Raw genomic sequence first — 26,922 nt, 5'->3', positions numbered from 1 at the left:
AATTCTCCAGGTTTCAAACTTCATAGATCTAACCTGGTTTTTGATAAGACTTTAAATGCTGGGAACCAATGTTTTTCCAGTTACTTTTAAATGTGATGTATTTATATTGGATTTATTTGCTTTCATTCTATTTTCTCAAATGTTTCACCACCATAAATTTGTATTGGCAATATTCTGGTCCTAAATATTGTTTCATTTAGCATAAATCAGTAGAAAATGCAATTCTACTTATTTAAAAAGCATAATTCAGCAATTTACATAACTTAAAAATACCTGGCGTATCTCCTCTGATAGGTGCAAATAGTCTGTAATCAGTTACCATTGCATATTCTTCCCCCCCCCAGCAAGGACTATGTTATCAATATGTTTCGTGCATCAGTTGCCATAGGTGCTCTGTGGTTAGTAAGGGATTACTTAAGGTGGTATTTGAGTGGGGAAAAAAGGTTGAGAACCACTGGTCTATATAGTTACCATCATGAGACTGATTTTGTTTGCTTGATGCATAGCATTCAACTGCATGATATGGTTCCACCAAATCTACCTTGGTCAAACCAAGTCTCAAAAGTAAACACCAATATGGCTCTTCAAAACACATTTCTTTAAAGGATTATTTCTTAACTGAGATTATGTTTTTATTAGCAGAATTATCTTGCCTTTAAACTGTCCTTTAGTATTAAAAAAACCCAGCACGTCATGACATTAAGGGCCGTCCCCAACCTTGCCTCCAGTGCGCCTCATTTGTGCATCAGTGGCCACTTATCTGGACAAGTGATTTGAATCAAAGTGCAAGCTAAAGAAGTCTCAATTGATACATTAATCTCAAATTTTTACAGAATTTCAACTCTGGGGTCAGGTAGCCCGATCACGCCATCCGTAATTTAACAAAGCAATCTTTATCACATCATTAATTCCACCAGAGGGAACATTTGATAATGACATCATAGTTTAATATCACAGAATGTAACATCTGGGACTCAGACTACAAGTAGAACATGCAGCGCAAAATGATTATACTGTGATCAGCTTGAGGTCTCAAAACATTTAACAGTGTAGTGGTAACATTATTACACCTTCTGTCTGTACATTTAATTTACAGCAGGAGATTAACAGAAATGGAGTCAGATAGCCTAAGCTAACACTGAGGGGAAAAAAAAACATTTTTTTTTAAAGTGGAGGAAATGGAGCCACTTTGCCAGGCAATGAATTTGAGGGTTTTTTTTTTAAAAACAGATGGAGCACATCTCCAGAATGACCTTTCAAGCATAAATGGACATTGGCATTTCAAATAAACAGCATGTTGTCAACATTTTAAAATAATTTGTGGCTTGATACATTTTGGGTTTTTTTCAATTCTCACAGAGAAAACATCTTTCCTCCGTCCCCTAAAAAGATTGAAGTCTAGGTTGCTGATACATTTTAAAGAGACAAATCTCCTTGGATTTATGGTCTCCACCTACTTAATCAACTGGGCCAGTGTGGATAACTAATTCTGCTCAATTTCATCACTCTGGGCTCTGATCACAAGCGCTCAACAGTATCTAGGCTTCAGGGAGCTGATGTTCTGTCCCCAGAAAGCTGATACAAAGGGCAAAATTGGGGGAGGAGGCAGATGGACCTGCAATAGAGCAGAGCTGATTTTAACTGTATCTAACATGACAAAATTTACATCAAACCTGATGCAAATGATTAAATGAATTTTTTTTAAAAAAAATCATTTAAACACATTGAAGCAATGAGACAGTAATCATTTTTATGAAAGTCAAATAATCTTTTTAAAATGATTTTAAATCCTAACCTGCAAGCTAAGTATCCTCACTGAAATCAATTGGCTCTCTGATCTCCCAGCATACTGCTTAGTAATAGATATGACACAATTTGTCATTTACTGTCTCAAGTTTACAGCAGGAAACCCACAATTCCAGGACATTTCTACTGTTATGGCTGAACAAGGGCACTTCCCATCAGAATCACCAATCACAGCCAGAAGGATTCAATCTATATATTTCACTTTTCAAATGCATTCAATCTGACTCCTACTTCGGAAAAGAAAGAAAACATACATAAAATTGTCAAAGACAAAGGGCAACTATGAATTTGCAGAGATTATTTTAATTGCAATGTATTCTTGACCAAAAATCAAGAAGCTTACTCTTGATTTTAGCAGAGGCCAAGGGATCATGCATCTATCCACAGTGATGGGATGCTGGTGGAGGGCAATCACCTTCAAGTTCGTAGAAGTTCATATTTCAGAAGACCTCTCCTGGAGCAAGCATATAGAGGCAGCTGTGAAAAAGGCACACCAAAGCCTCTCGTGAAGAGATTTGTCATGTCATCAAATATTTTATCAAACTTCTACCTTCTGTGAAAAGTGTACTGACTGATTCCATCACAGCCTGGTTTAGGAATTTGCCCAGGAACGCAGAAGGTGCCAAAAGGTAACAAATATAGCCAAGTCGATCATGTGCATTGAATTCATCTATGCTAGGTTCTGCCTCAAGAAGACAGCCAATATCATAAAGGACCCCTATCACCCTGGTCATAGCCTTCTCTTACTGCAACCTGCAGGCACTTCTACTTTCAAGAACTTGTTCCCACCTACCACCCCCAAACAGCTATCAGGTTATTGAATCTCTTGTTACACTAATTATGGACTGCTCCAACATCACAAAAGGACTGCACATGTTTTGCACTAAGATAATAAATATTCAGGTAGCCATCTATCTTGTGGTCTCTTTAAAATTCAAATATAAAATTGTAGTTTTTTTTTAAAGTTAATTTGTAGTTGTTTATTTTTACAAACCTGTACAGCTGCAGCAAGAATTTCAGTGCAGAAACATATTGTACAATGAACATGACAATAAACACATTGTCACTGAACCTAAATGTAGATTTTTGCTTTTAAAAAAAAAAAATACTTATTTTGCCACCAAGAAGTAACTGAAAAAATAATCCCCATAACCAAACTCTCGAATGCAGGCGACATCCTGGTAAATCTCTTCTGCGTGTTCTTCATCAGTCATATTCTTGATGTGGCCAGGTGAGCAAAACTGCACACATTCTCCAGGTGCAGACTAATCAGTGTTCTGTAAATTTGTAACATTACATCCCAACTTTGACATTCTCTGCCTTGACTTCTGAAAGCCAGCGTGTCATATGCCTTCTTCATCACCTCAATGTTGGTATTCACAGGAAATTATTCAAGATTATTTTGTCATGCAAATAAAACAGATGTAATATTACACAAAATTAACTTTAGTGCACCATAAGGAAGACAAGGATTCACCATCAGCAGAAATTGCCCAGCGCCCCTTACAGTCAGAGAAAGAGAAGCAAAAGCGAGTCCCTTCAGAGTCACCGAGTGTCCATAGATTCATCTCCTGCACTCCGTAACCTCTACAACCACACCTCGGCAGCCTGAGCTCCAGGTCCAAATCTTCAACATGATCAGGAAGACTTCAGCATCCAAGGCCCCGCAGGAGCCCCTCCTGCACTCAGCATTCTCTTGCATCCCAATTCCGATACATGGTGCCTTTTCAACCAGTCTCAGGCCAGTTTCCACAGCCCTGGTGCAAATCCTATGCCTAAAAGTCACCAACAGCCCGCAGCTTGGTGTGGGCTCTGCACCTTGAGTCACCGACAGCTTTCCACTTGTGTGTTCTTCAGCTGAAGAGTCCCTCACTAATCCATCGCCATCATCACTGTCCTGTAGGGTCACCTCCTCTGCTTCTCCTTCTCAAGCAGGAGATACTTTCCCTATTTTCAGGTGCCCTATGCCAGTCCTCTGTTTCCCCAGAGTCTGCACTGCCAGTAAAGGCGCCCACCATATTGGGCGCAGACCCCACAGTCACAGGATTTCGGAATAAAACACTGTCGGCTCCTTTAACTGGCCATTTAAAGCCTGTATGGAGCTGCTGGTAGTAGGGCTGGGTGATAGAACCCTGTGGAGGAATGCTGTGTCTCCACTCTACATGGGTCTGAACCAGCACTGCCTCAAGTTCCTCAGTTCAACAACATTCCTTAGGTCCTGACCATTTCCTGTACATGTTCTACCACTAATTGACTTCCCAAAATTAATAACTTAGTGATTGCTGGGATTAACTTTCATCTGCCAAATCTCTGCCCAACTTCCAGCTGATCCACATCTAATTGTACCCTCACCAACCTTCCCCTTTATCAAAAACACCAAATTTATCATTGACAAGGTAACTAACCATTCAATCAACATTTCCAATGTATTAAATTTTGTTCCATTCACACGATATTTTATAAAGACCAATTACCATTGCCAACAAAAACATTACACAACCATTTTCCCCACAATAAACATCAACAACAAAAACAGGAAGGATAAATTAACATATAACAAAATATCTGGTCCACTTTACAATATCCGGGTCGTCCCCAACTTATGACCTATGCAATTTACAACCACCCGTACATATGACCTAAAAAAAATGTTAAACAGTTGCATAACCGACATAAGCACGGCAAGCTTGCCAAAGAAAATGACGAGCAAGAGGAAAAACCACCCCCTGCTGATGCTGTATTTGGAATTGAAAATGAAGGTAATCAACCAATTTATGGCTTCTTCATTTCATGCTAACATATTTCTGACTTAAGTCCATTTCGAGATACAACCGGTCGGTCAAAACAGAACATGGCCATAAGTTGAGGACTACCTGTATCCATCACATCTGGGAATAGCTTTTTAAAACAATACAACCAGCAGCAATCCTCTGAACATTACATTTAACTTTCAAGTCTCTCAATTGGCATGATCTGTTCCAAGGGCCATTCCTTTGGCTTTTTCCTTTCATAAAAGTTGGCTGCATATACTTCTATTTCATGCTGCTATTTTGTTTCAAAAATTCTAACTTATTCCAATTACTGAGAATCAATTTAAATTACTTATGTCATTTTGTATCACCTTACTAATACCCTCATCAGTGGAAAAATTGTGGTGCAACCTGACAGGGGTTATAATTATGAAATGACATTAACATGGACAATCTTCATTTAAACAAATGCACGGTAATTTATAATGGTAAAACTGACAATATGCAAGTTTCTGGAAACAGTAAGTGCAAACCCACAGAAGATGGGAAATTTCTGCATCAATGCAACCCGAAAATGTCATCTGAAATTATATTCCATTATGAAATTCATCAGTGTCAGGAGCAGATTTTCAAGTTCAAGAGTGGACGGAAATCACAATAAACCACTGCAAAAATCACCAAACAAATAATTTCAATGGAATCTACAATGTTCTTCATTTGAGAAGATCCTGGTGTTTGGCATCAATAAACTTCTAGGAACAAAAAAGGATTACATGGTTTCAAAACTCCACAGAAGCAGGTTATTTAGCCCATTCAATCCGTATCAACATTCAAGTTTCACTGCAGCACCACCCATCTTTCTTCTCAGTTGACCAGTACAACCCACTATTCTATTTCTTAATCTTGCTTGTTTAACCTCCCCTGAAATGCAATTATACCATTCATTTCAACTACCCGGCATCTCTCCGGAAGCAAATCATACAATCAGGACACATTTTGTCAAAGGAATTTTACAGAATACGGGGAATTGTTAACCCTTTTGAGGCAGCTCATTTCAATACTAAGTTCCGGCAGCATTTTTGTGCGTTCAGTGTAGCCACACAACCATTTTCAGGAATCGACCCCATTCCAATGAAGCCCAGCTGAACTTTGAGATAGGGTACCTCATCTTTCATACAAAGAATTGCTGGAGGAACTATGCAGGTCAGACACCTAATCTTTCAGTTGGGCTCTCCAAATGTAAAACAATTTCAGATCATATCAGCCCCCTTCTAGAGTAGTAAGGGTTCTGTTGGGTTTTACATCCCTTTTATAATCTTTACTTCTGTCATTATCAACCATCAAAAACTTTACAGCTCTTTGGCCATTAAAATTACTTCTGCTTCCCACTATTTCGGTTCTTCATTGATTGCAGTTTATGAGACAGGAAGTCAAGGATTTATGCTGCAGAAAGACGTACTAAAGCCAAGATTCCAAAGTTTGAGAATGAGTTTGCTTCGGCCTACGGAATTGAAGACAGCTGCAGTTTAAAATCAGAAGCCTAACACAAGTGGCCTTGGTCTCCTTGTGGAAAGCTGGGGAAATGGCATCTCCTGTGATTCTGTTTGACAAGTAGGCAAAGTCAAGAGCGTCAAGGCTGGCAACTAAGCTGGAGTTGATGTGAGCCATGATGAATCTCACAAAGCACTTCATGATGGTGGATGCCAAATCCACTGATCAGTAATCATTTAGGCCTGGTATTATACTTTCCTTCAATATTGGTACGATCATGTCCTTTTTGTGGTCTGTTGTAGAGAGAGATTAAAGATGTCTGTGAATATGTTCGCCAGTTGATCTGCCCAAGTTCTCAGGGCACATCCTGCGACTCCATCTAGGCCAGTAATTTTCAATGGGTTCACCAGCTGGAAGGCCCGCCCGCCCGCCCTTTCAGCAGCAGTGTCCATGGGTGTAACATTGCTTGTAGAAGTTGATGTGACTATTACTTCCCTTCTGGTTCCCTGTTCAAAGTGAACACAGAGCATGTTTAACTCATCCAAGAGTGTTGCACGTTGATGGACTGTTGTGAAGTTGGCAGTAGATATCATTTCATGGAGATAGTGACACTGATTTCAGATTTATTGTCAGAGTACATACGTGACATTACATACAACCCTGAGATTCTTTTTTCCTGCGGATGAGGCAGAATTTGGTAGTGCAAAACAACTGTACAGAACGTACACAGCAAACAAATATAAAATGTAAACAAAATTACTGTGGAATGCAGAAAGGAAAAAAAAAATCACTAAAGTGCAAATATCAGGGTCCTTAATTGAGTTTGTTGTTGAGGATTCTAATGGTAGAGGGGTAAGCAATTGTTCCTCAACCTGGTGGTGCAAGTCTTGTGAACCTGATGGCAACAGTGAGGAGGTGTGGATCTTTGATGATTTCTGCTGCTCTCCCACAGTAGGGTTCCCTGTAGATGTTCTCGATGGTGGGGAGGGTTTTGCTTGTGATGCCCTGGGCTGTGTCCACTATCTATGGCAGAACTTTACATTCAGAGGTATTGGTATCCCCATACCGGACCATAATGCAGCTGGTCAGCACACTTTCCACCACACATCTGTAAAAATTTGCCAGGATTTCCCATGTCATACCAAACCTCTGAGAACTCTAAGTAGAGGCACTGACATGGTTTCTTCAAGATGCTATTCGTGTTAGGTCCAGGAAAGATCCTCTTGAGATAATGATCCCAAGAACTTAAATTTGCTCATCCTCTCCACCTCTGATCCTCTGCACACTAATAACCTTATCAATTGTTGTACCACTTAAAACTACACATCAAGGTGTCAAGAGTGTCAACACCAGCAAAATACATCCCTCAAAATCTAATCTCATGGATCAGCCAATTCAACAATTTATCAATAGCATCAAGCCAAAAGTTCTCCTCTTTGTTTAGTGAGCTTGGCAGATCTCACCACAAGCAGCACCAAGTGTCCTAAAAAATGAGCTATCCAAGTGATGAAATTACAATGCAAGTCAAGATGCAAGCTAAACAGCTGTATCAGCTTGTTGCAAGCAATATCAGAGCCAACAAATCTGATCAATACTCTTGCACATCCAGCCATGTATGGGACTGGCCATTTACACTGCTAACAAGAAGCATCTTGCTGATCGCAGAGCCCCAGGCAGAATCCAGTGCAACTACTTAGAGGCAGCAAGGCAAAGTGGCCTCCTAGACATCAGGAAAAGGCAATGCAGACTGAATACAGACAGGGGGCCAGGGTACCAACTCAACTGTGACAAAATGCCAGAAGTGGCACTGCAAAATATAAACAGAGATTACTGTGAATGCTCAGGTCAAGAATAGCCACAAACTCCAGTTATACAGCACAGAAAAATGGGCCCTTTGACCCAACTTGTCCATGCCAATCATTGTTCACTGAAACTAGTCCCATTTGTCTGCAGTCAACCTATATCCTTCTAAACCTTTCCTATCCATTTACCTATTTTTTGAATGTTCCAATTGGCCCAGCTTCTGCCAATTTCTTTGGCAGGTTGTTCCAAGCACCCTGTGCTTCTTAGGTCACTTTTAAATCTTTTCCACTCACCTTAAATCTATACCCTCTAGCTTTAGATTAATTTACCCCCAGCAAAAAGCTAGTTATGGTTTTGCAAACCTCTATCAAAAGCTTCTCCCCTCAGCCTCCAATGAACCAGGGAGAAAATTCCCAGCCTCTCCTTATTATTCAAGCCCACCAGTCCCAAACATTCTTAACAATTTTTCTGCACCCTTTTCAGCTTAAACAACTTTTTTTCATATAGCTCAGTGGCCAGAAGTGTGCAAAATACTCCTATGGGCAGTCTTACTGATATCTTGTTCAGTTGTAGCACAATGTCCCAATTGTTATGCTCAATGTTCTAACCAATCAAAACAAGGATGCCAAACACCTTTTCATCACTATGTCTACCAAGAACAGTGTCTCTCTTTTACCGAAGTCTACAGGGCCTACCATTCACTGTGCAAGTCATGCCCTGGTTTAACCTACCAAAGTGCAACACCTCCTACATGCCTGAATAAAATGCTATCCTTCATTCCTTTCCCCATTCAGCTAAATGTTCTCATACCTTTCTTCACTGCCCACTATTCCACTGATGTTGGTATCATCAAACTTATCAAACACTGTGTCCAAGTCCTTAATGTAGATGAGAAGTAACAATGGATTTAGCACTGATCCCTGCAGCACACATTGGTCACACGTCTCCCATCTGAAAAACCCTCCGCTACGACCATCAAGCCAATTCTGCATCCAATTGGCAAGCACGCCATGGAACCCATACGACCTGAGCTTCCAGGCCAGGATCTTGTAAAGACCTTAAAGTCCATGTATACAATGCCTTGTGCCCTGCCCTTAATAGTTTTGGTCACCTCACCTCTACAACTCTGGTTAGCTCTTCAAGCAAAATTGCATTTTTTATTTTGCTTTTTTGCCTCAGTTAAAATTATTCTCATACATTTACAACCCTGGAAACCAATCAAAAAATATTCTGGACACATTCAACTAAGCCAATCAGCAAAAAGACAGACACTTATCCTCACAGAACTTACAGATGCTCAGTTCATTACAGTGCAAGAATTTTTTTTTAAATTGGAACAGCTTTTTCTGAATGTAAAATTCAAGTTGTACGTAATAAGGAAAAAATAGAGAAAGTGGAAGATTTGTTTGTGGATTGGGGAATCCAGAAGACTTACTGAAAAAGAATTGATTCATTGGAAAATCAAAGTCGGAGAAACAATGTGAAAATTGTGTGTTTTCCAGAAGACATTGAAGACTGATCCAATAAAATTTTTCAAGAGTTGGATTCCCGAGGTGTTGGGCAGAGTTTTTTCCGGAAGGTTTAGTATTGGAAAGGGCACATAGAGCGTTACGAAAGAAACCGTTACCGGGACAACCACCACCAGCGATCTTAGTTCGGTGCCTGAACTATCAAGACAGAGAAATGATATTACAGTTGGCGGTACAGAAGGCACGACAAAGTCAATCTCCAATGATTATTCAAAATAACAGTATTTTTAACCCAGATTTGAGTCAAGAATTTATTAGGCGACAACGGGAATTTAATTCGGCTAAAGAAGTCCTGTGGCAGAAGGGTTATAAATTTGCTTTTCGATATCCTGCTTTGTTAAAAGTCTTTTATGGTAACTTTCAATCTCAATTTTTTGAGAATGCCCATGATGCATTAATTTTTGCTAATTCATTACCTGATATTTTAGTTGTCACATCCAAAAATCCTTGAGTCATTTGTTTAGACATATTGTCCATATGATAGGCAATCCCTTCCAAGACTGTACAGACTCCATCCCAGATTCCAGTTCCACATCTCGAGGCCTACCCTCTCTAGACTCCACCTCCAATTGTTCCCGTGAACTGCTCATTAAAGTCTTCCTCTTCTTTCAACGTTGTCAGGCCCTTCCCGGTGCAGCTGCACACCCAACTGCGGAATCCCGACCATGTCGTGGCGCCGCCACTCAGGCCCCCCCCACAGCCCACATGCGGTCCAGTAATTCACGGACCCTTGAGGCACCGCGCATGCCCGGCAAGGTCAGGGACTACGCAGAGGCAGCTTTCGATGCCATTCTGTGCACCCCCAGTTCATCCGGCGGCAGCCTGGGCTCAAGGGCTCTTCTCTCAGCCGGGTCGCCCGCGCTTCCGACATCGTGAACGTGCGAATCAACTCTGGCAGAGCTCGTCAACATGCCGACGCCATCTTGTGGAGACAAGGTCGGTGCCGGTGTAATACTCAGCCTTGCAGGAGTTCTCTGTGCCTTGGAGGTTCCAAACGACAATTCCATGGCTTCAGCTGGACAGGTAGGCCTCAATTCTTCAGCACTTTTAAAAGGTAATTTCTTCAGTAATTGAGCTTTCGCTTTTTTAACATTAGTCGCCATTATGACCCACTAATGTTCCCAAAAATAAAGATACAACTTTTATTCACTTAGATAAACTTTAGAAGGGTGCTTAAAAACCTGGCTGAGGAGGGGTGGGATCGCACATCTTGCCACGACCCCCCATTTTGCCATACCATTTTGCCATTGGCCCATTTATGAAACCGTGCACATAATGTGTCAATTAGGTACAATTAAAGCAGTGGTTTTCAAACTTTTTTCCACCCACATACTTCCTTAAGCAATCAAGCAATCCCTTACTAATCACAGAGCACCTATGGCATAAGGAATACTTAAAGTGGAAAGAAAAAGGTTGAGAATCACTGATCTAGGCAATCACCACTGAAACTATACAAAACCATATTCCTTAGCAGCTGGACAAACACTTGCTATTCTCTGCAACTGAATCAGCTCTTAATTCAAGAAATTATTTCATCACATTTAAGACATCAAATGCATTATAAAATATTGCCTAGAAGAGAGCAGGTCCAGAAAATATCTCAAGGAGTCCAACATGATTCACAATGAAACAGCTACAAGATCACCATTTCACTACTTCAAATTTTTCACCCTATCCATCACTATTGAAAGAATGAATTTCTGAAGTACTGAAACTCCAACCTCTACAAGAGTCTCACACATATCATATTTCAACTATGTGATCAGGTACAGGGGAACACCATCACCTTCTGGTTCCCTTCCAAGTGCTTCTCCATTTGCCTTTGACAGATCATTTTCTCTGAATCCAAATCTGAAAGCTCCAAGTTAATAGACACACAAACTTCAGAGCCCATCAACCTCAAGGGAAGTAAGTTCATTTTCACAAGAATTCCTCATATCCGTGAAAGAATAATTTACAACAAGTACACCTTGGGTACACAAAACCATGAACTATTAGCTCAGAATATTATTGATCGACTTAAATTGCATCTGAAAATACAAGTTTTTACATCTCTTAAAATTCTGTAAAGCAAAATCAGTCCAAGGTAGAGAGATTAATTATGTTCTCCTACACCTTACAAGGGGATTTAAAATCTGAATAAATCATTATAGAACTGCTATTTGAAAAAAAAAACACACTAATATTTCATTTGTAATTTTAGACAAAATTAATTTCTATAAAACTACTTCTGGTACTTCATTCATTTCACTCATTTGCATTGTGCACTGCAATTGCTCACACAAGATGTAGTATTGCTATGAACCAAATGGGTCAATGGACCTTAGTTTATTTCCAAATTTTCAATTAATACTAATTCACATTAGAAAAATATTTTTCATCTGATTAGGAACTCCTGTTGATCTGAGTACAATGGGAGGCAGAGTATAGTCAAGCTGTTTTATCTGGCTCAGAGGACACTGTGTTGATTAACATCACCAATATATCATGCTTCTGGTATCAGCATCAAGCACTCACACAGGAGATCCTAGATTCAACCAAAAAGTTCTAGGTAGTTTCCCCAACATTAAAGCACTGCCATTACTGGATCAATATTCCAACCATCATTACTGCTTTCTGCATGAGCTTTCAGAATCCCGAGAAATTCTGTACTCTGGGTTATCATCAAAAAAACTGTAGATGTATTTACCAATATTCATTTACAGTTGCATGAAACATTTCATTACAGGTCCTTCAGTTCACAAGTTGTGCCAACCTATGTAAACCTATTCGACAACAATCTAATCTTTCCCAGAACCTCTATTTTTCTTACATCCATGTACCAATCTAAATGCTCCATTATCTCTATTGTAGCAACCTTCACCACCACCCCAGCAATACGCCCACCACTCTCTACATAATAAAACTTGCCCTGAGGTATCCCCTAATCTTCCTCCATTCTGCTTGAACAGATGTCGTCTGGTATTTGCTATTATCACCCCAAGAATGAAAGTGCTGACTGAACATGATCTTTACTCTTTATAATCCCATTTACTTCTATTAAGTCACCTCTCATCCTTCGCCAATATAAAGAGAAAAGCCCGAGCACTGACACTTGGTTTATAAGACATACTCTCCAATCCAGGTGACATCCTGATAAATCTCCTCCACACACTCTCCAAAGTGTCTTTCTATTTCTTCCAGTATGGTCTAACCAGAGTTTTATAGAGCTGCAACAGTACTTCACAGCTCTCGAACTCAATACCTAACTATTCTGAAGGCTAGCACACCGTGTCTTCTCAACCGCCCTATCAACTTAGAACTTGGACCCCAAGATCCCTTTGTTTCTCTGCACTGTTAAGAATCCTGCCATTAACCACATACTCTGCCTTGCAATTTGACAAAATACCATCTAATTAGCAAAGATGCATCATATTTTAATAAAAGTTTTAATATCATAAAGTAACTGCGACTACAAAGATAAAATTGGACAACAGCCAAGTGCCAGTCTGTCTGTGTAAATTTCCACCTCAGTCAAAATTGTACATTCAAATCTTTCTAATAAGTGACACAAAGAAATGTTATATTATCAGAAATGTAATATTTCCAGTTAATGTAGGTTTGGAGAGCTTTGTGCAATCTTCTGGCAGCTTAGGCAACATCCTTTGTCTCACAGATTTATCAAAAAAATCCTGGAAACATTTATTGTTTAGCGTGTGCAGGATTTCACTAGCCAAAACTGACTGCAATAGTTTCCAATCTGAAAAATGACAAAAGATGCTCACAAAAATATACCCCTTGGATTTATTTGATTTAGTTTATTGAGACCTTTATCTGCAACCACAAAATTTATTTCAGTCTGACCATCAGCTGACTGAGGGCCTGAGGCATGTTTTCACTGTTCAGCTGAGGAATTTCCATTTCTGTTTTCACCCTTGTGCAGCGGCTAGGACTTCAGTTTCAAATATCTTTGTATTTGTGCATTGTATACGTATCACATAGACACCACATTCCCATTAATTACTATGTTAAAATAATAACCTCGATTAAAGGTGATCATTTGGCTAAAATTGCTAACCTTAAATTCCCAGTTGTTCAGAAAAGTTGAAGGCAATATAGTATAGTAAGAGACCAAGTGCAGAATCACTGAATCGGAATTGATAGCTTGCAAGCATTTAGCATGGGGCCCTTAAAAATGCGGGCCCTGAAGCATATGCTACTTTTAGTACCAAATTAATCTGGCACTGGTCTGGCTGACTTTGAATAGTAATAAACGCTAATATTAGGATGAATGTCTTCCCCGTCTCAATGGCCCACTCCTAATTACTCTTCATTACTTGTTTATCTCCATTGTCTCTCCTCCAGTGGATTATGGCTTTTTTTTTTTAAATTATTGATACCCATCATTAATAACATGAACATGCATTGTTGTAAATTATCTGAACAAAAGGATATCCAATCTTAAATTCAGTTATTTCTTCAAAACTTGCGCATAGAACAAAATGTTGGTACTCACCTCTTATTTTGTTCATCTCTGGGCTTGCCTAGCCCATTTTTACCTTTTATTTTTCAATTGAAATTTGGGCTCTGCATCTTCCACCAAACACTAATCTGTAAACAAATCTTCTATTTTCCAACCATAAACTGAAAATGCAAATTTAACTTTCATCTTCTGAGACGTACAACATAAAAGTCAACTCATTACAAAAGATACATATAGCACAGCTTTAATTTTTAAAATTCTGAATAATTAAGGATTTTGCACATCCTACAAAACATGAAACACAAGTGATTGATAGGGAAGATTTTTGGGTGCAACTTTGCTTTCTTTCATGATAAAGCTCAACTTGATGGAGACCAAGTGTTAGTCATTCATTATTTGATGATCATCCAAATTCAGATTAGAGACAGATGGAGTGACAACTTCTGGTTAGGTTTTCTTTCTCAAAATTTTGGTCAACATGTATTTTACTGCCGGAACATTTGAGCAAACTATAAATAAAGAGTCAAATATCACCAAGAATCATTAATGTACTTGATATAATTTACACATGCCATCATCTTTGTTTTCAATATTTTTCTCATCAATTTGTCTTTAAAGAGAGCACTTGGGAAAGTATTCAAAAATCAGTATTAAGGCATGAGAGAGATGAATCAATGTGAAACAGAACATGATTTTCTTCCTGCCCTCCCACAATGAAATTTACGGTTTTTTCCAAATCAACAGACACAATGATGATGATTGGTGTTAAGCAGAATCAACACTCAAAAAAAGATTCTCATGGCCACAATATGTTATCTAAACATAAACAAGCAGAGACATTTACACGTAATACTGTACCAGACTTTTGACAACATTGTACTACATGTCTCAATCTAAAAAGGGTAACACCAAGCTTTCAGATGCCTGTCACATTAACTCTCCATCCAATTTCCCACATCGTCGAGCCACGGGGAGTGCAATGAATTCAACAATTTCCAATAACCAACTGTTCAAGTCTTGTAATTTCACATTTCCAGCGTTTGATTTATTTTTCCTCTTCCTTCTGGCATTTCAGATTTTGTCTTCTTCTGTTTATATCTCCCCCAGATGTAGGTTTACATTCTTATTTCAAGAAGAACATCACCATTGCTTACAATAGCCAATCTCTCTCTATCATCTTACTAGAGATCAACAGCCCCTTTTCCACTGGCACCCTGTCCCAGGAATTTAATGGAACAGGGTCCAGTGAAAAAGGAACATTGTCCAAAAGCTGCCATAAAATGATGTCATTTCATGCAGGGGATTAACCCCCTCTACCCCTACTCATACCCCTGGCATTTGCTGATGTCGGTGTGCTGATAAAACCAGTGAAAAAGGGACAGCAGAAAGTCACCTGTTTCCACACTCCAATCCCCAGGGATGAGTGTGTTCAGTGGAAAAGCAATTAGTGTCCCAGTCAAGGGTGGCCCAGTGGAAACAGCACAAAGGGGTTCCTATCCCAGGACACTGCACAGCCAATTAACCGAGATGCCAGTGAAAAAGAGGCTAACCTTGCTCCTGCCCCTTATTTATTTCCAAATCTTCCCTCTTCTGAAAGCTTATGAAACTAAAAACTGTTCCTCCCTTTACAAATGGAACCAGAGCTTCTCAATATTTCAAGGAGATTCCTTTTCATATTTATTAACTCCTGAACAATGCAAACATGTGATTCCCAGCCTACCTGACATCCTTCAACTAGTCCCTCACCACTGATAATTTACTATTGATTGCATTGGACAAAAAAGACTTTGCTTCCTGAATACCTTACAGTGTATTTTATGGATTTTGAGCTGCTGATCACAAAAATTACCTGAAAATTTTCACATATCATTTATTAAATATACCCTATTTTTGTGATTTCCTGTCATATTTTAAGTGTACTGCACGCATACAAAACCATTAAGTACAATGTGTCATTGAAAATTCATGATCTGCATTTGCACTTGGACGTCTTCCCCGCTGATCTTGGTGCAGTCAGTGAAGAACATGATGAAAGGTTTCACCAGGACATTGCGACCATGGAAAAGCGGTATCAGGGCAACTGCAATCCGTCAACGCTGGCCGACTATTGTTGGACACTGACACAAGTGGCATCAGATGCTGAGTACCAATGAAAAATCAGAGGGAAAACATTTTGAGATCAATGGAACTAATACAATATGTCAGCATCATTATGCAAATAAACAAGCTAAATGCAATAAAAGTTAATATCATTTTTCTCCAAATACAGAAAATCTGAAATTATCTTTGTGTTCATCTTGAAATTATCTATCATAAGCCCTGATTTTTTTTTCAGGAAGCAAATCTTTTGAAAAAAATCTGTTATCCAGTGTTATTAAAGTAAGCGAGTGGCTTTTGTTATGATCATATCTGCCCTAGCGTTCTGGCCTCAGATACCATTAGCAAGTTCTTAAGCACTGCTTTTATTTCACATTACCTTAAGAGTTCTGGATAGTGTTTCTGACATATTGCTTCCAGTTATCAATCATCTTCCATAAGATTATTGTAAGAAAAACTGAAATAGATAGAATTGTTCTATTTTACAAAATTATGCAGATGAACAATTATAGATTAAATCCTTCTGGGAGCTCCCTGCATTTACTCAAATGCCAGCAATTTGGGAAAATCAGCAATCTGTATCCAACACAAAACCTGCTGAAAAGCTCCAAACAGAAAATTCATCAGTACACTCCACTGCTGAACTATGAAAGCCTAAACTTTGCTATGCTTGGGAACCTGCAGCAGATCTTGTCGTGGCTCGATGTGGCACAAGATCTGTGAGGCAATGCACTTGAATTGTGATTGCATGGATGTGGGGGGGGGGGGGCAAGAACATGTCAAGTTTCCCTTACTCAAAATGCATGGGACCAGAGCATTTCTGATTTTGGATTTTGAAATAGTGTTTAATAACATGAATAATGTTTTGTTCCAAACAAAAATGTGATCTCTACTTACAAAAGAAGATAAATGCACCACCAAATTCTAGAAATTCTGCTGGATGGCAAAAAAGCTGGCGATGACGACAGTTGGTAACAAACTGGCACCCACTTTTGGCGTCATGTCTGCGCTCAAAAGGTTTTGGATTTCTGATCTTTGGATAAGAGGAACTCAACTTACAGTAATACTGTTTTTAAATCAATGTTGTTATTGCCATCATGGCCAATAATACGAAGCATGGCACTTGATTCACGGCAAACACTCTTGTGCCACAATGTCATTTTAATCAATAGACGTTCTATTTAAGGAATCAAGAAAATAAACTGGAGCAAAAGCAGAGATTTTTTTTAACTAAAAATGTAGCGAAGAAAAGAATAATTACAAGCAAATTATGTGCACAAAAAATGTCATCAACAGTAGAGTGGTCATAAATCTTGATCAGCAGGGTAATAGGGGGAAATACCCAATCCTCATTCAGGCTGAATATGGCATAGTCACAGGATTCAGTCTTGTAATTTTTGCTTTCGCTGCAAAGTTTGAACTTTACGTTAAAAAGTGTTTGCAACTTTGCTTTTTCCTCCCCCCCTCCATAAGTATATAAGTTTCTTTCTGTTTTAAATGAGGCAGATCTTCTGCTGCCTTGGATTGCTGGTTACCTGTTCCCATGTTCCTACCAGCATGGTTGGCCCCCAGGCCCAAAGCCCCAGTAATAAAGCACAGTGCAGCACAAGATCTCTCAAAATAAATAGCCAATTCCACCAATAGAACAGCTTTGACAGCCAGTGAGATTCCACCATCAATCTTTGTCAAATGTTAAAGCTACCACAGGTTGTGAAAGTTTGTACATCTTTAACATTCACAAGTATTTGTTAATCACTCAGAAACCACTGCCAATAAATAATACTGATAATTTAAAATATTTAAACCCGAAAGCAAATGAAAACCTCTTGCCTTTCTCCTGAGAGCCAATGTGTGCAATTCATGAACCATGGCAGAAGTCATGGACAGATTAGATGAACTAAGAAATAGGCAGAGTTGGCATTGAACTGTTGAGATTCCTTCAGGAGTTCACTGGCGCAACAAAAGTGTCCTCAGCCCAGTGCAGAAGACTGTCATCAGTCTTTGTACATCAACAGAACAGTTGCTATGAGCAGGCTGGTGCCAGCCAGATATTGACGGATCTGTCCAGTTAATTTTTGAATGTTTCTCAACATCATTGACGTCAACACACTGGGGGGAAAAAAGTTGCCCCAGCTTTAATAATTGTTAATCTGGTCACGTCTTTGCTATTTATAAACAATTCCTCAGCAGTTTCACAGAAGAGTTTTTGTCTCCCCTTCTCATAACTAGATTACTGCATGCAAAACCTTGCCACTGTTGAACCCAGCAAAGCCTCAAACAACAAATTCAGCATTTACCAATATTTTGAACCAGGCAAATAATATATTTCTGACAATTGTTGGCACAGACCATACTCCAAAATATTACGACTTTAGTGTTTGTAACCTAAAATTTTTTGTGATCATGCTATTCCAAATAATTCAATATGGCAGGTAAAACAGGAGCTCAGAAAAGAGGTGTCACAACTGAATGTTTGCCAATTGGTACATTACAATATAATCAAATTTTCAAATCGAAATTAGATTTTCTTTTTAAAATTTGAGAACATAAGAAATGGGAGCGGCAGTAGGCCATTCAACCTATCAAGCCTCCTCCACTATTCAATGAGATCATGGCTGATCTGATAATAGGCTACCTGCCTTTTCTCCATATCCCTTAATTCCAAACTTGTCTTAAATAGATTTACTGTGGTCGTCTCCACTGCTTCAATGGGCAGTGAATTTCAGAGATTCACCACCCTCTGGGAAAAGCAGTTCCTCCTCCTCCTCTCCATCCTTAATCTACTACCCTGAATCTTGAGGCCATGTCTCCTCCACCAATGGAAACAACTGGCCTACCTCTAACATAATTTTATGTTTCTATAAAATCCCCTCTCATTCTTATAAATTCCAGCAAGTAAAGTCCCAGACAAATCAACTTCTCCTCATAGGCTAACTCCCTCATCTAACGCCTCCAAAGCCAGTACAGTGTACATCCTTCCTCAAGTAAGGAGAACAGAACTGGGCACAGTACTCCAGATCCGACCACACCAGTGCCTTGCACAGTAGCCGCATAACCTCCCTGCACCTAATATGGTGCCTTTGAAATAGCAAAACGTCTAGATGCTTTACAGAAGTGTCAGCAAAATTGATACAAACGCAGGCAGCAAACACATGGTGAAATCCAATTTATTTAAAGTGTACCCAAAAGATGAGAGGTGGAATAATTCAGAACTTAAAACCTGGACAGCATTTAAAATAGCAAGTAACAATGGAACAGTGATTAAATTCAGAGATGATTACAAAGCTACAACTGGAAGGTTATAAATTGAATGTTGCAAAGATGGAGTTGAGCCCATGAAGGAGCTTGAACACAAGAGAGAATATTATTAAACTGGGGCATTGCTGGGACCCAGTACAAGTCAGCAAACAGTAATGAGGAAAGGTGAACAATTTTCTGTGAATATTTGGTGACACACTTTTTGATATATGGAAGGAAGAATGAGGCTTGTAAAGAATGCACTTTAATAGAAGTAATGAAAAAGATTGAAGTTTCAGATACTAGATGCAGATAAGATGAAACAGGATTTGAAACACATCGCAAAATAGGCATTGCAGATATGAGATGAAGCTAATCTCTGACTACAGTATGATTAGTAGGTCCGATAACAGCATCATTAAGTTTCACGTTATCTTTGACTTCCTTCACAGTAACAAGGAATGGAGCAAAAGGTAAAGGTCATCTGTTAATTTGTATATAGAGGAAATTTCTGTAGAGAGGCTACCAGTTGGACACTAAGTCAAAAGTGTACAAAGCGAGGTTGCAACTGGTGATGCCAACATTCAGGTGGAAACTGATTGTACCTTTGGATGTTACTACTTTAAGATTACCAGTGAATGTAGTTCCAAGTGGTAGCTCTCCAGACAAAGTAATAGAAAACTTTGCAGGTGACACTCCAGCTCAGGGAAGACAAATAACAGTGCAATCACATCCAGTTGAGCAACAGAGAAGAGACCTTGATAACGAATGCCAAGATTGGCTGTGCAGTCAGAAAAGCTATTTATTGATTTTTTTTTAAGTAATTTGCTTCTCTAAATTTACAAAGGCGTAACAACTCCCGTCATCAGTCACTAGAAGCCATGTGCTGTGGGAAATCGCATCATCCGAATGCAATGAAGGTCATGCATCTACGTTCATCGTAAACCACCACCCGCATTGAACTATCTCAGCTATTTCAAGCATCCAACAGTGAAAGTATCTGAACCAACGCCATGTTATGCAAGTAACATGTCGGTGAGTTTCTCCAGCAAATAAATCGATCCTATCCGTCATCTCGCAGGAGTCACTCTTGATTGAGAACTTAATTATACAGTTCAAATGACGAACGTCCAAGCTGAACTTGAACCGAGACCAACTGAGGCGGGTTCATCGCCTTCTCGATCAAACAGCGCGGATTGACCCGACACATCAGCGGGGCCATACGGTGGCTGGGGATTTAAAGTGGGCAGCACGGAAACCACTCCAGTGAACCCAAAAGGGATCGCCCAATGTCAGCGATCGCTTCAGCTGGCGACCGAGGGCGGGGTGCCCCATCCCTCCTCGTTGACACCCCAAGTGAAATGAGACACGCCGCCGCCAGGAGAAATTAATCGCCTCCTGGTGCCGGCTTTGTCTCTTCCCTCCCATCCCAAACACCGAGTCGCCTTTCGAAGCCAGGGCTGACGTCCGTGACCCTACCCAAAGGGTCCATCAGTAGCAATAACAAGCGCTGAAATCTCGTTCAGGTGATGGATTTCATCCTCGCCGGTGCTCGCCGATCACGACCCTCCGGCTGTTTCCCCCCCCCCCCCCCCCAACCACGAAGCCCATCCACCCCCCAATTTCTCCCCCGCCGCCCCGTGAGGCTGCATTTCACCGATGGCCCCCCGATAAACAAAGCCACGGCGGTTTCAGATAAATATTAATTGTTCGCCATTTCAAAAATACAGCACCCCCCCCCCCATCGAAGACAAAAGTAAACATTAGACACACCGACCGAACCAAACTCAGTCCATGAATGGACGCTGCTCCAACTTTATCTGGAATCATTTGCATTTCCACAAGATGCATTTCCTCTGGCACCTACAATCTATCATCCTGCCCTCAAAATTACAACAACTTTTCTCTGGAAGGGGGTGGGAGAAAGATATCATTCTCTCTTGGGGAGAAAAGTGGGGGGGGGGGAAGAGATCATTCTCTCTTGGGGAGAAAAGTGGGGGGGGGAAGAGATCATTCTCTCTTGGGGAGAAAAGTGGGGGGGAGAAAGAGATCATTCTCTCTTGGGGAGAAAAGTGGGGGGGAAGAGATCATTCTCTCTTGGGGAGAAAAGTGGGGGGAGAAAGAGATCATTCTCTCTTGGGGAGAAAAGTGGGGGGAGAAAGAGATCATTCTCTCTTGGGGAGAAAAGTGGGGGGAGAAAGAGATCATTCTCTCTTGGGGAGAAAAGTGGGGGGAGAAAGAGATCATTCTCTCTTGGGGAGAAAAGTGGGGGGAGAAAGAGATCATTCTCTCTTGGGGAGAAAGAGATCATTCTCTCTTGGGGAGAAAGAGATCATTCTCTCTTGGGGAGAAAGAGATCATTCTCTCTTGGGGAGAAAGAGATCATTCTCTCTTGGGGAGAAAGAGATCATTCTCTCTTGGGGAGAAAGAGATCATTCTCTCTTGGGGAGAAAGAGATCATTCTCTCTTGGGGAGAAAGAGATCATTCTCTCTTGGGGAGAAAGAGATCATTCTCTCTTGGGGAGAAAGAGATCATTCTCTCTTGGGGAGAAAGAGATCATTCTCTCTTGGGGAGAAAGAGATCATTCTCTCTTGGGGAGAAAGAGATCATTCTCTCTTGGGGAGAAAAGTGGGGGAGAAAGAGATTATTCTCTCTTGGGGAGAAAAGTGGGGGGGGAGGGTAAGAGATCATTCTCTTGTGGGGAGAAAAGTTGGGGGGGGGGGGAAGATGCCGGCCAGTCTATCCCTAATTAAATGGAACTCCACTCTGCAGGTTGCTATTGTTTTAAAACATAAATAAATTGGCTGAGGAAATGCAAAGAGACGCAATCACCTCACTCCACCTTTTGCAATTCGAGAAAGGGGCTTTTCTCTTGTGTTCTGTTCCTCACGCAGGATGGCAATAAACACAAATTCCAAATTTCTCATCCGAGGGGGAGCAAACACGCCTGGAGAAAGAGCTCGAACTTACTTACCTCAGCAAGCTGGAGAGTGGGATGGAGCCCGAGCCACTTCCCAATAATCCCTTTTTGCCACTTAGTAATTTCTCCACCACGGCTACGTTCCCAATACGAGCGGCTTCCAGAAGTTCCTGCTCTTTCCCCATAATACAAAAGAGAGAGGAGAGGGGAGGGGAGGGGGGCTGGCGGAAAAGAAATAGTGGAAATTCCGACCGGCCACGCGTGTTCGGCGGCATAAAGAGCCGAGCTCCAGCCTCGCGTCCACGCCAGGCGAACTCCGGGGCGGCCGGCGCGAGCGGAAGGCGGCGGCGGCAGCAGCTACACGCCGGAGCTCCCCACGCGACCCCGTGCCTGAGGGAAGGCGGAGCCACCGAGCCCCGCCCCCCCCGCCCCGCCCCTGCACTCCCGTCGCCCTCTTTGTCGGTCACGTGAGGGCGTTGAACTGCGGACGGGCTCGGCCCCGGTCACGCGCACGAGAGGAGCGAGTTCAAAACGCGGCGCCCCCCGCGGGGCTGCCCCTGTCAGTTGGTCTCCACGGTATCTTGCTCCGGAGGTTACAAATCAACTGCTCGCGCATGAAACGTCGGGCTTTCGTGGAGAAAGGGATTAATTGGATGGGAAGACTGGGTTAATTTCGTGCTGCTTTATAGTAAATCTTGCATAAGGAGATGGGCCGGAGCACCTGGGGACACGGTGATCTTCTCGGCAGCAACACAGAGCTAGACCGTGAGCAGAACTGATTTATTGCAGGCTGCTGGGCTGAACTTTTACTCCCAGCCCGGACCTGGCTGGGAACCGCGCTGGGGTGGGGGTGGCAGCTGACGTCACCCAGGTGTCACATGGTCTCCAAGCGCTGGCTCTTGAGCCCTGTGCTGAGGAGGGAGAACCCCCGATGGCACCATTTTGGCCGGCTGCCCCGCCTCAGAACTGGCGCCAGTGTTCTTTTAAGCTGGGCGGCCTCGCTTCTTGGGCTGGGCCACAATCACTGGTTCGGTGGGGTCGAGGTGCGCTGGCTTCAGCCTGTCCACAGTAAACAGTTCCCGGCTGCCGCCGATGTCCAGCGTGAACGTAGACCCTGAGCGCTGGACAACCTTGTTCGGCCCCCTCGTAAGGTTTCTGCAAAGGTGCGGCGGGTGGGCCCCGCCGAATAAAAACTTACTTTGAGGAAAGCAGCCTACTGGGGACGTGAGATGGCCGCGTGCCGTGTCTGGGCGGCAGTGGGGGTGCAAAGTAGTCCAAGCGGGCCCGGAGGTGGGGAAGCAGCTCGTGCGGCGACCACTGGGGGTTGTGAGGCACGTTGATGAACTCACCAGGAAGTGCCAGCGGTGCACCATAGACCAGCTCAGCTGATGACACCTGCAGATCCTCCTTGGGCGTGGAGCAGATGCCCGAGAGCGCCCAAGGCAGTTCGTCCACCCAGTTGGGACCAGTGAGGCGGGATACAAGTGCTGACTTAAGATGGCGGTGCAGACGCTCAACCAACCCATTGGCCTGCGAATGGTAGGCCGTGGTGCGGTGTAGCTCCATCTCTATCCTGTTGATGAGCTGTGCTCAGAGCACAGAGGTGAACTGGGCGCCCTGATCACTGGTGATGTGATTCGGAACGCCGAACCAGGTGACGCAACCATGCAACAGCACTCGACAGCAGGTGTCCATGGAAGCATCCAGCATCGGGATCACCCCGGGCCAAAGAGTAGTGCAGTCTACCACTGGGAACAGGTAATGGTTGCCCCAGGAAACAGGTAAGGGCCCAACTATGTCCACGTGAATGTGGCTGAACCGTTTCTGGACGTGCTTGAACTCTTGCATGGGCACCCTGTGTACCTCTGACATTTGGGAATGGTTGCATGTTCTGGCCTAGCCTGCGATCTGCTTCTGCAGCCCATGGCAGACTAACTGCTCTGCCACCATCTGGACCATGGACCTGATGGACGGGTGCGAAAGATCATGGATGTGACGGAAGACTTGCCTGCGCCACTGCTGGGGAACCACTGGTGCCCATGGAGACATTGCACAGGATGGTGCTTCTGCTGCTCAGAGTCGGAAGGTCCGAATCCTCATAAAGGCTCACGTCTCTTCGTCGGAGTTCTGGTCCCGGGTGAGCTGGTTGAAGTCGAGACTGGGAGTCAGTGCACAGGTGATCGGTCGTGAGAGTGCATCGGTGGCCACGTTGTCCTTCCCCACCTTGTGCCGAATGTCAGTGGCAAAATCCAACACGAAGGAGAGGTGATGCTGCTGACGAGCCGACCGGGGTCCTTCGCCATCGCAAGTGCCTAGGTGAAGGGTTTGTGGTCAGTGAAGATGGTAAAAGTCTTCCCCTCCAAGAAACCGTGGAAATGCCACACCGGCAGGTACATGCCCAGTAACTCATGGTCAAAAGCGCTATACTTGCTCTCTGGTGGGCAGAGAATCCGGCTGAAGAATGCCAGCGGCTTCCATTGTCAGTTCACCTGCTCCTCCAAGATGGCGCCGACGGCTGTGGCAGAGGCATCAACGGAGAGTACCATATGCAGATTGGTGTGCGAGCATGGTAGCCTTAGCGAGGACCTCCTTGGTGGCCTCTAATGCACTGCAGGCCTCTGGGACTCAGATGAGTGTTTTGTGCTTGGCTGTGATGAGTGTGAATAGCGACTGCATGATGTGCGCAGCTCCCGGGATGAATCAGTTGTAGAAGTTGGCCATACCCACAAACTCCTGCAGCCCCTTGAGATTGTCCGAACATGGGAACTCCTTGATAGCGGCGACCTTTGTAGCGGCAGGTGTGGCTCCCTCGTCCATGATGGTATGGCCCAGGAACTGCATGGACTCTTTCCCAAACTGGCACTTGGCTGGGTTGATGGTGAGGCCGAAGTTGGCCTGCCGGGAGAAGAGGTTGCGCAGGTGGGCCTTGTGTTGCGCCTGATCCCGGCTGGCAAAGAGGATGTTGTCTAAGTAAATGAAGACTAAATCCAGGTCCTTGCCCACTGAGTCCATGAGGCGCTGGAAGGTCTGAACGGTGTTCTTGAGCCCGAACGGCATGCGAAGAAATTCAAACAAGCCGAAGGGGATGATGATGGCTGTCTTGGGTATGTCCTCAGGGTGCATCAGGATTTGGTGATACCTGTGCACTAGGTCAACCTTGGAGAAAACCCTCGCACCGTGGAGGTTGGCTGTAAAGTCCTGGATGTGAGGGATGGGGTAACGGTCAGAAACTGTCGCCTCGTTGAGCTGTCGATATTCTCCACAGGGGCGCCAGCCGCCGGAGGCTTTTGGGTCCAATTGGAGCAGCGAGGCCCACAGGCTGTCGGACCGTTGAATGGATGGCGGTCGGAAGGGACGAGACGGTGAACCTCTACGAGAACTTTCTTTGGCCGATCTGGAAGTGGACTGTCTTGTCTCCATATGTCTGGATCTCTGTTGCGTTGGCTGCACGGAGGGGAAGTCCTCGAGGTCGGTTCCTGGACTCTATGACCGTGGCCGGGATGACTCTGATCTGGGCCCCAGTGTCGATGAGGAACCTCCGGCCGCTGTCTGAGTCCTGCAGGTATAGGAGGCTGTGTTGTTGGCCAGTCGCCGCAGCCATTAACAGTGGCTGGCCTGCTCATTTCCCTGGAACGAGCAGGCCTGACGACACTTCCTAGCCTTGGCTCTCCAGCACTAGTGGTAGAAGCAGAGGCCTGGAGCGGATGCCATGCCGCTGGTTATGCTCTTAGTGGTCCCAGTAGGGGCTGGATGCTCTATTCCAGTGCTAGGGGCGGGCTTGGCTTGGTCATGCCTGTGCCTCGTGAACTGCTGGACATCTGAGCTCTCCGGGAATTGCTCGAGCCATAGCTCTTGGGCCTTCTGAGCGACCTTTCTCGGGTCGATAAAGCTAGATGTCCTCGGGCAGAGGTGAAACAGCCTCTGCATGGCCGAACTAGGTCTCCTCAACCCAGATTTCAGGCAGCTTGACAGCTATAGCACTGATCCCAGGTTCGCTCATGATGGGTTCAAAGATGTTTGAACCAGTCAGGATCACCAATTGTAGCAGCAGCTACGCTGCTACTGAAAGAACACACAACCAGACGGTTGTGCTCAGCGAGCAGAACTGATTTATTGCAGGCTGCTGGGCTGGACTTGTACTCCCAACCCGGACCTGGCTGAGAACCGCGCTGGGGGGCGCTGATGTCATCCAGGCGTCACGTGGTCCCCCAGTGTGGGCTTCTGTGCCCTGTGCTGAGAAGAAGGGGAAACCCCCCCCCCCAACGACGCCATTTTGGCCAGCTGCCCTGTCACGTGGATTACAAGCGGGGCCAGTTCGCCTGCCTAGTGGTGTGTCGCCACATGGTCATATTTTTTGGGGAAAAAAATGCATACATCAAATGGCATATTTTTCTGGATGTCTCATAACATTTTTAATTCAATATTTTTGAATTAAATTATTGATATAATTGTCATATATCATCTCTTGCCTCCATTCAACTTGTAATTATCTTACTACATCTGTTTATTTGTTCTTGATTGTCCTTAACTCTAAGTTCATTTGCAGAGTATACAAATTAAATCATTCGAGAGAGAGTGTTCAAGGCCTCTTCACAGTTTTCACACTGCTTAATAACCTGGGCTAAACTGGGCATTCACCTGGCAGTGTGAATGCTCCCAACTTGAGGGGGGTGGTGTAAAAGTCATCTGGGTTCTGATGCTTGACAGGGTTGTATTAGAGCCTGACTGAGTTGACTTTGGCTGCAGTGTGAACAGCTAACCCACTCAACCGGGTATTGTTAGTGCCTGTGTTCAGTTGTATTTCACAGGGTGGCTGGTGGAGCTGT

At 43.1% G+C, this 26,922-nt stretch overlaps 1 protein-coding gene and 1 long non-coding RNA gene across 7 annotated transcripts in view; one reads left to right on the top strand and one right to left on the bottom strand.

The window, feature by feature from the left end:
* anks1b (ankyrin repeat and sterile alpha motif domain containing 1B) overlaps positions 1–22,505 on the bottom strand; it is an 823,124-nt gene extending 800,619 nt beyond the window's left edge. For all 3 annotated transcript variants that reach the window (XM_069908369.1, XM_069908373.1, XM_069908387.1), the window contains exon 1: positions 22,151–22,505. In XM_069908369.1, the coding sequence (XP_069764470.1) occupies positions 22,151–22,371 (221 nt within the window). In that variant the 5' untranslated portion in view covers positions 22,372–22,505. The remainder of the gene's footprint in view (positions 1–22,150) is intronic.
* Positions 22,506–22,571: 66 nt separating this feature from the next.
* Positions 22,572–26,922, top strand: part of LOC138748332 (uncharacterized) — a 54,533-nt gene continuing 50,182 nt past the window's right edge. For all 4 annotated transcript variants that reach the window (XR_011347944.1, XR_011347942.1, XR_011347940.1 and 1 more), the window contains exon 1: positions 22,572–22,861. This is a non-coding gene — a long non-coding RNA (uncharacterized lncRNA). The remainder of the gene's footprint in view (positions 22,862–26,922) is intronic.

The sequence above is a fragment of the Narcine bancroftii genome, chromosome 13, assembly GCF_036971445.1.
Source record: "Narcine bancroftii isolate sNarBan1 chromosome 13, sNarBan1.hap1, whole genome shotgun sequence".
In the NCBI taxonomy this organism is placed as follows: Eukaryota; Metazoa; Chordata; class Chondrichthyes; order Torpediniformes; family Narcinidae; genus Narcine; species Narcine bancroftii.
The sequence above is the reverse complement of the archived record's forward strand: the minus strand, read 5'-3'. Positions and strand labels throughout refer to the sequence as shown.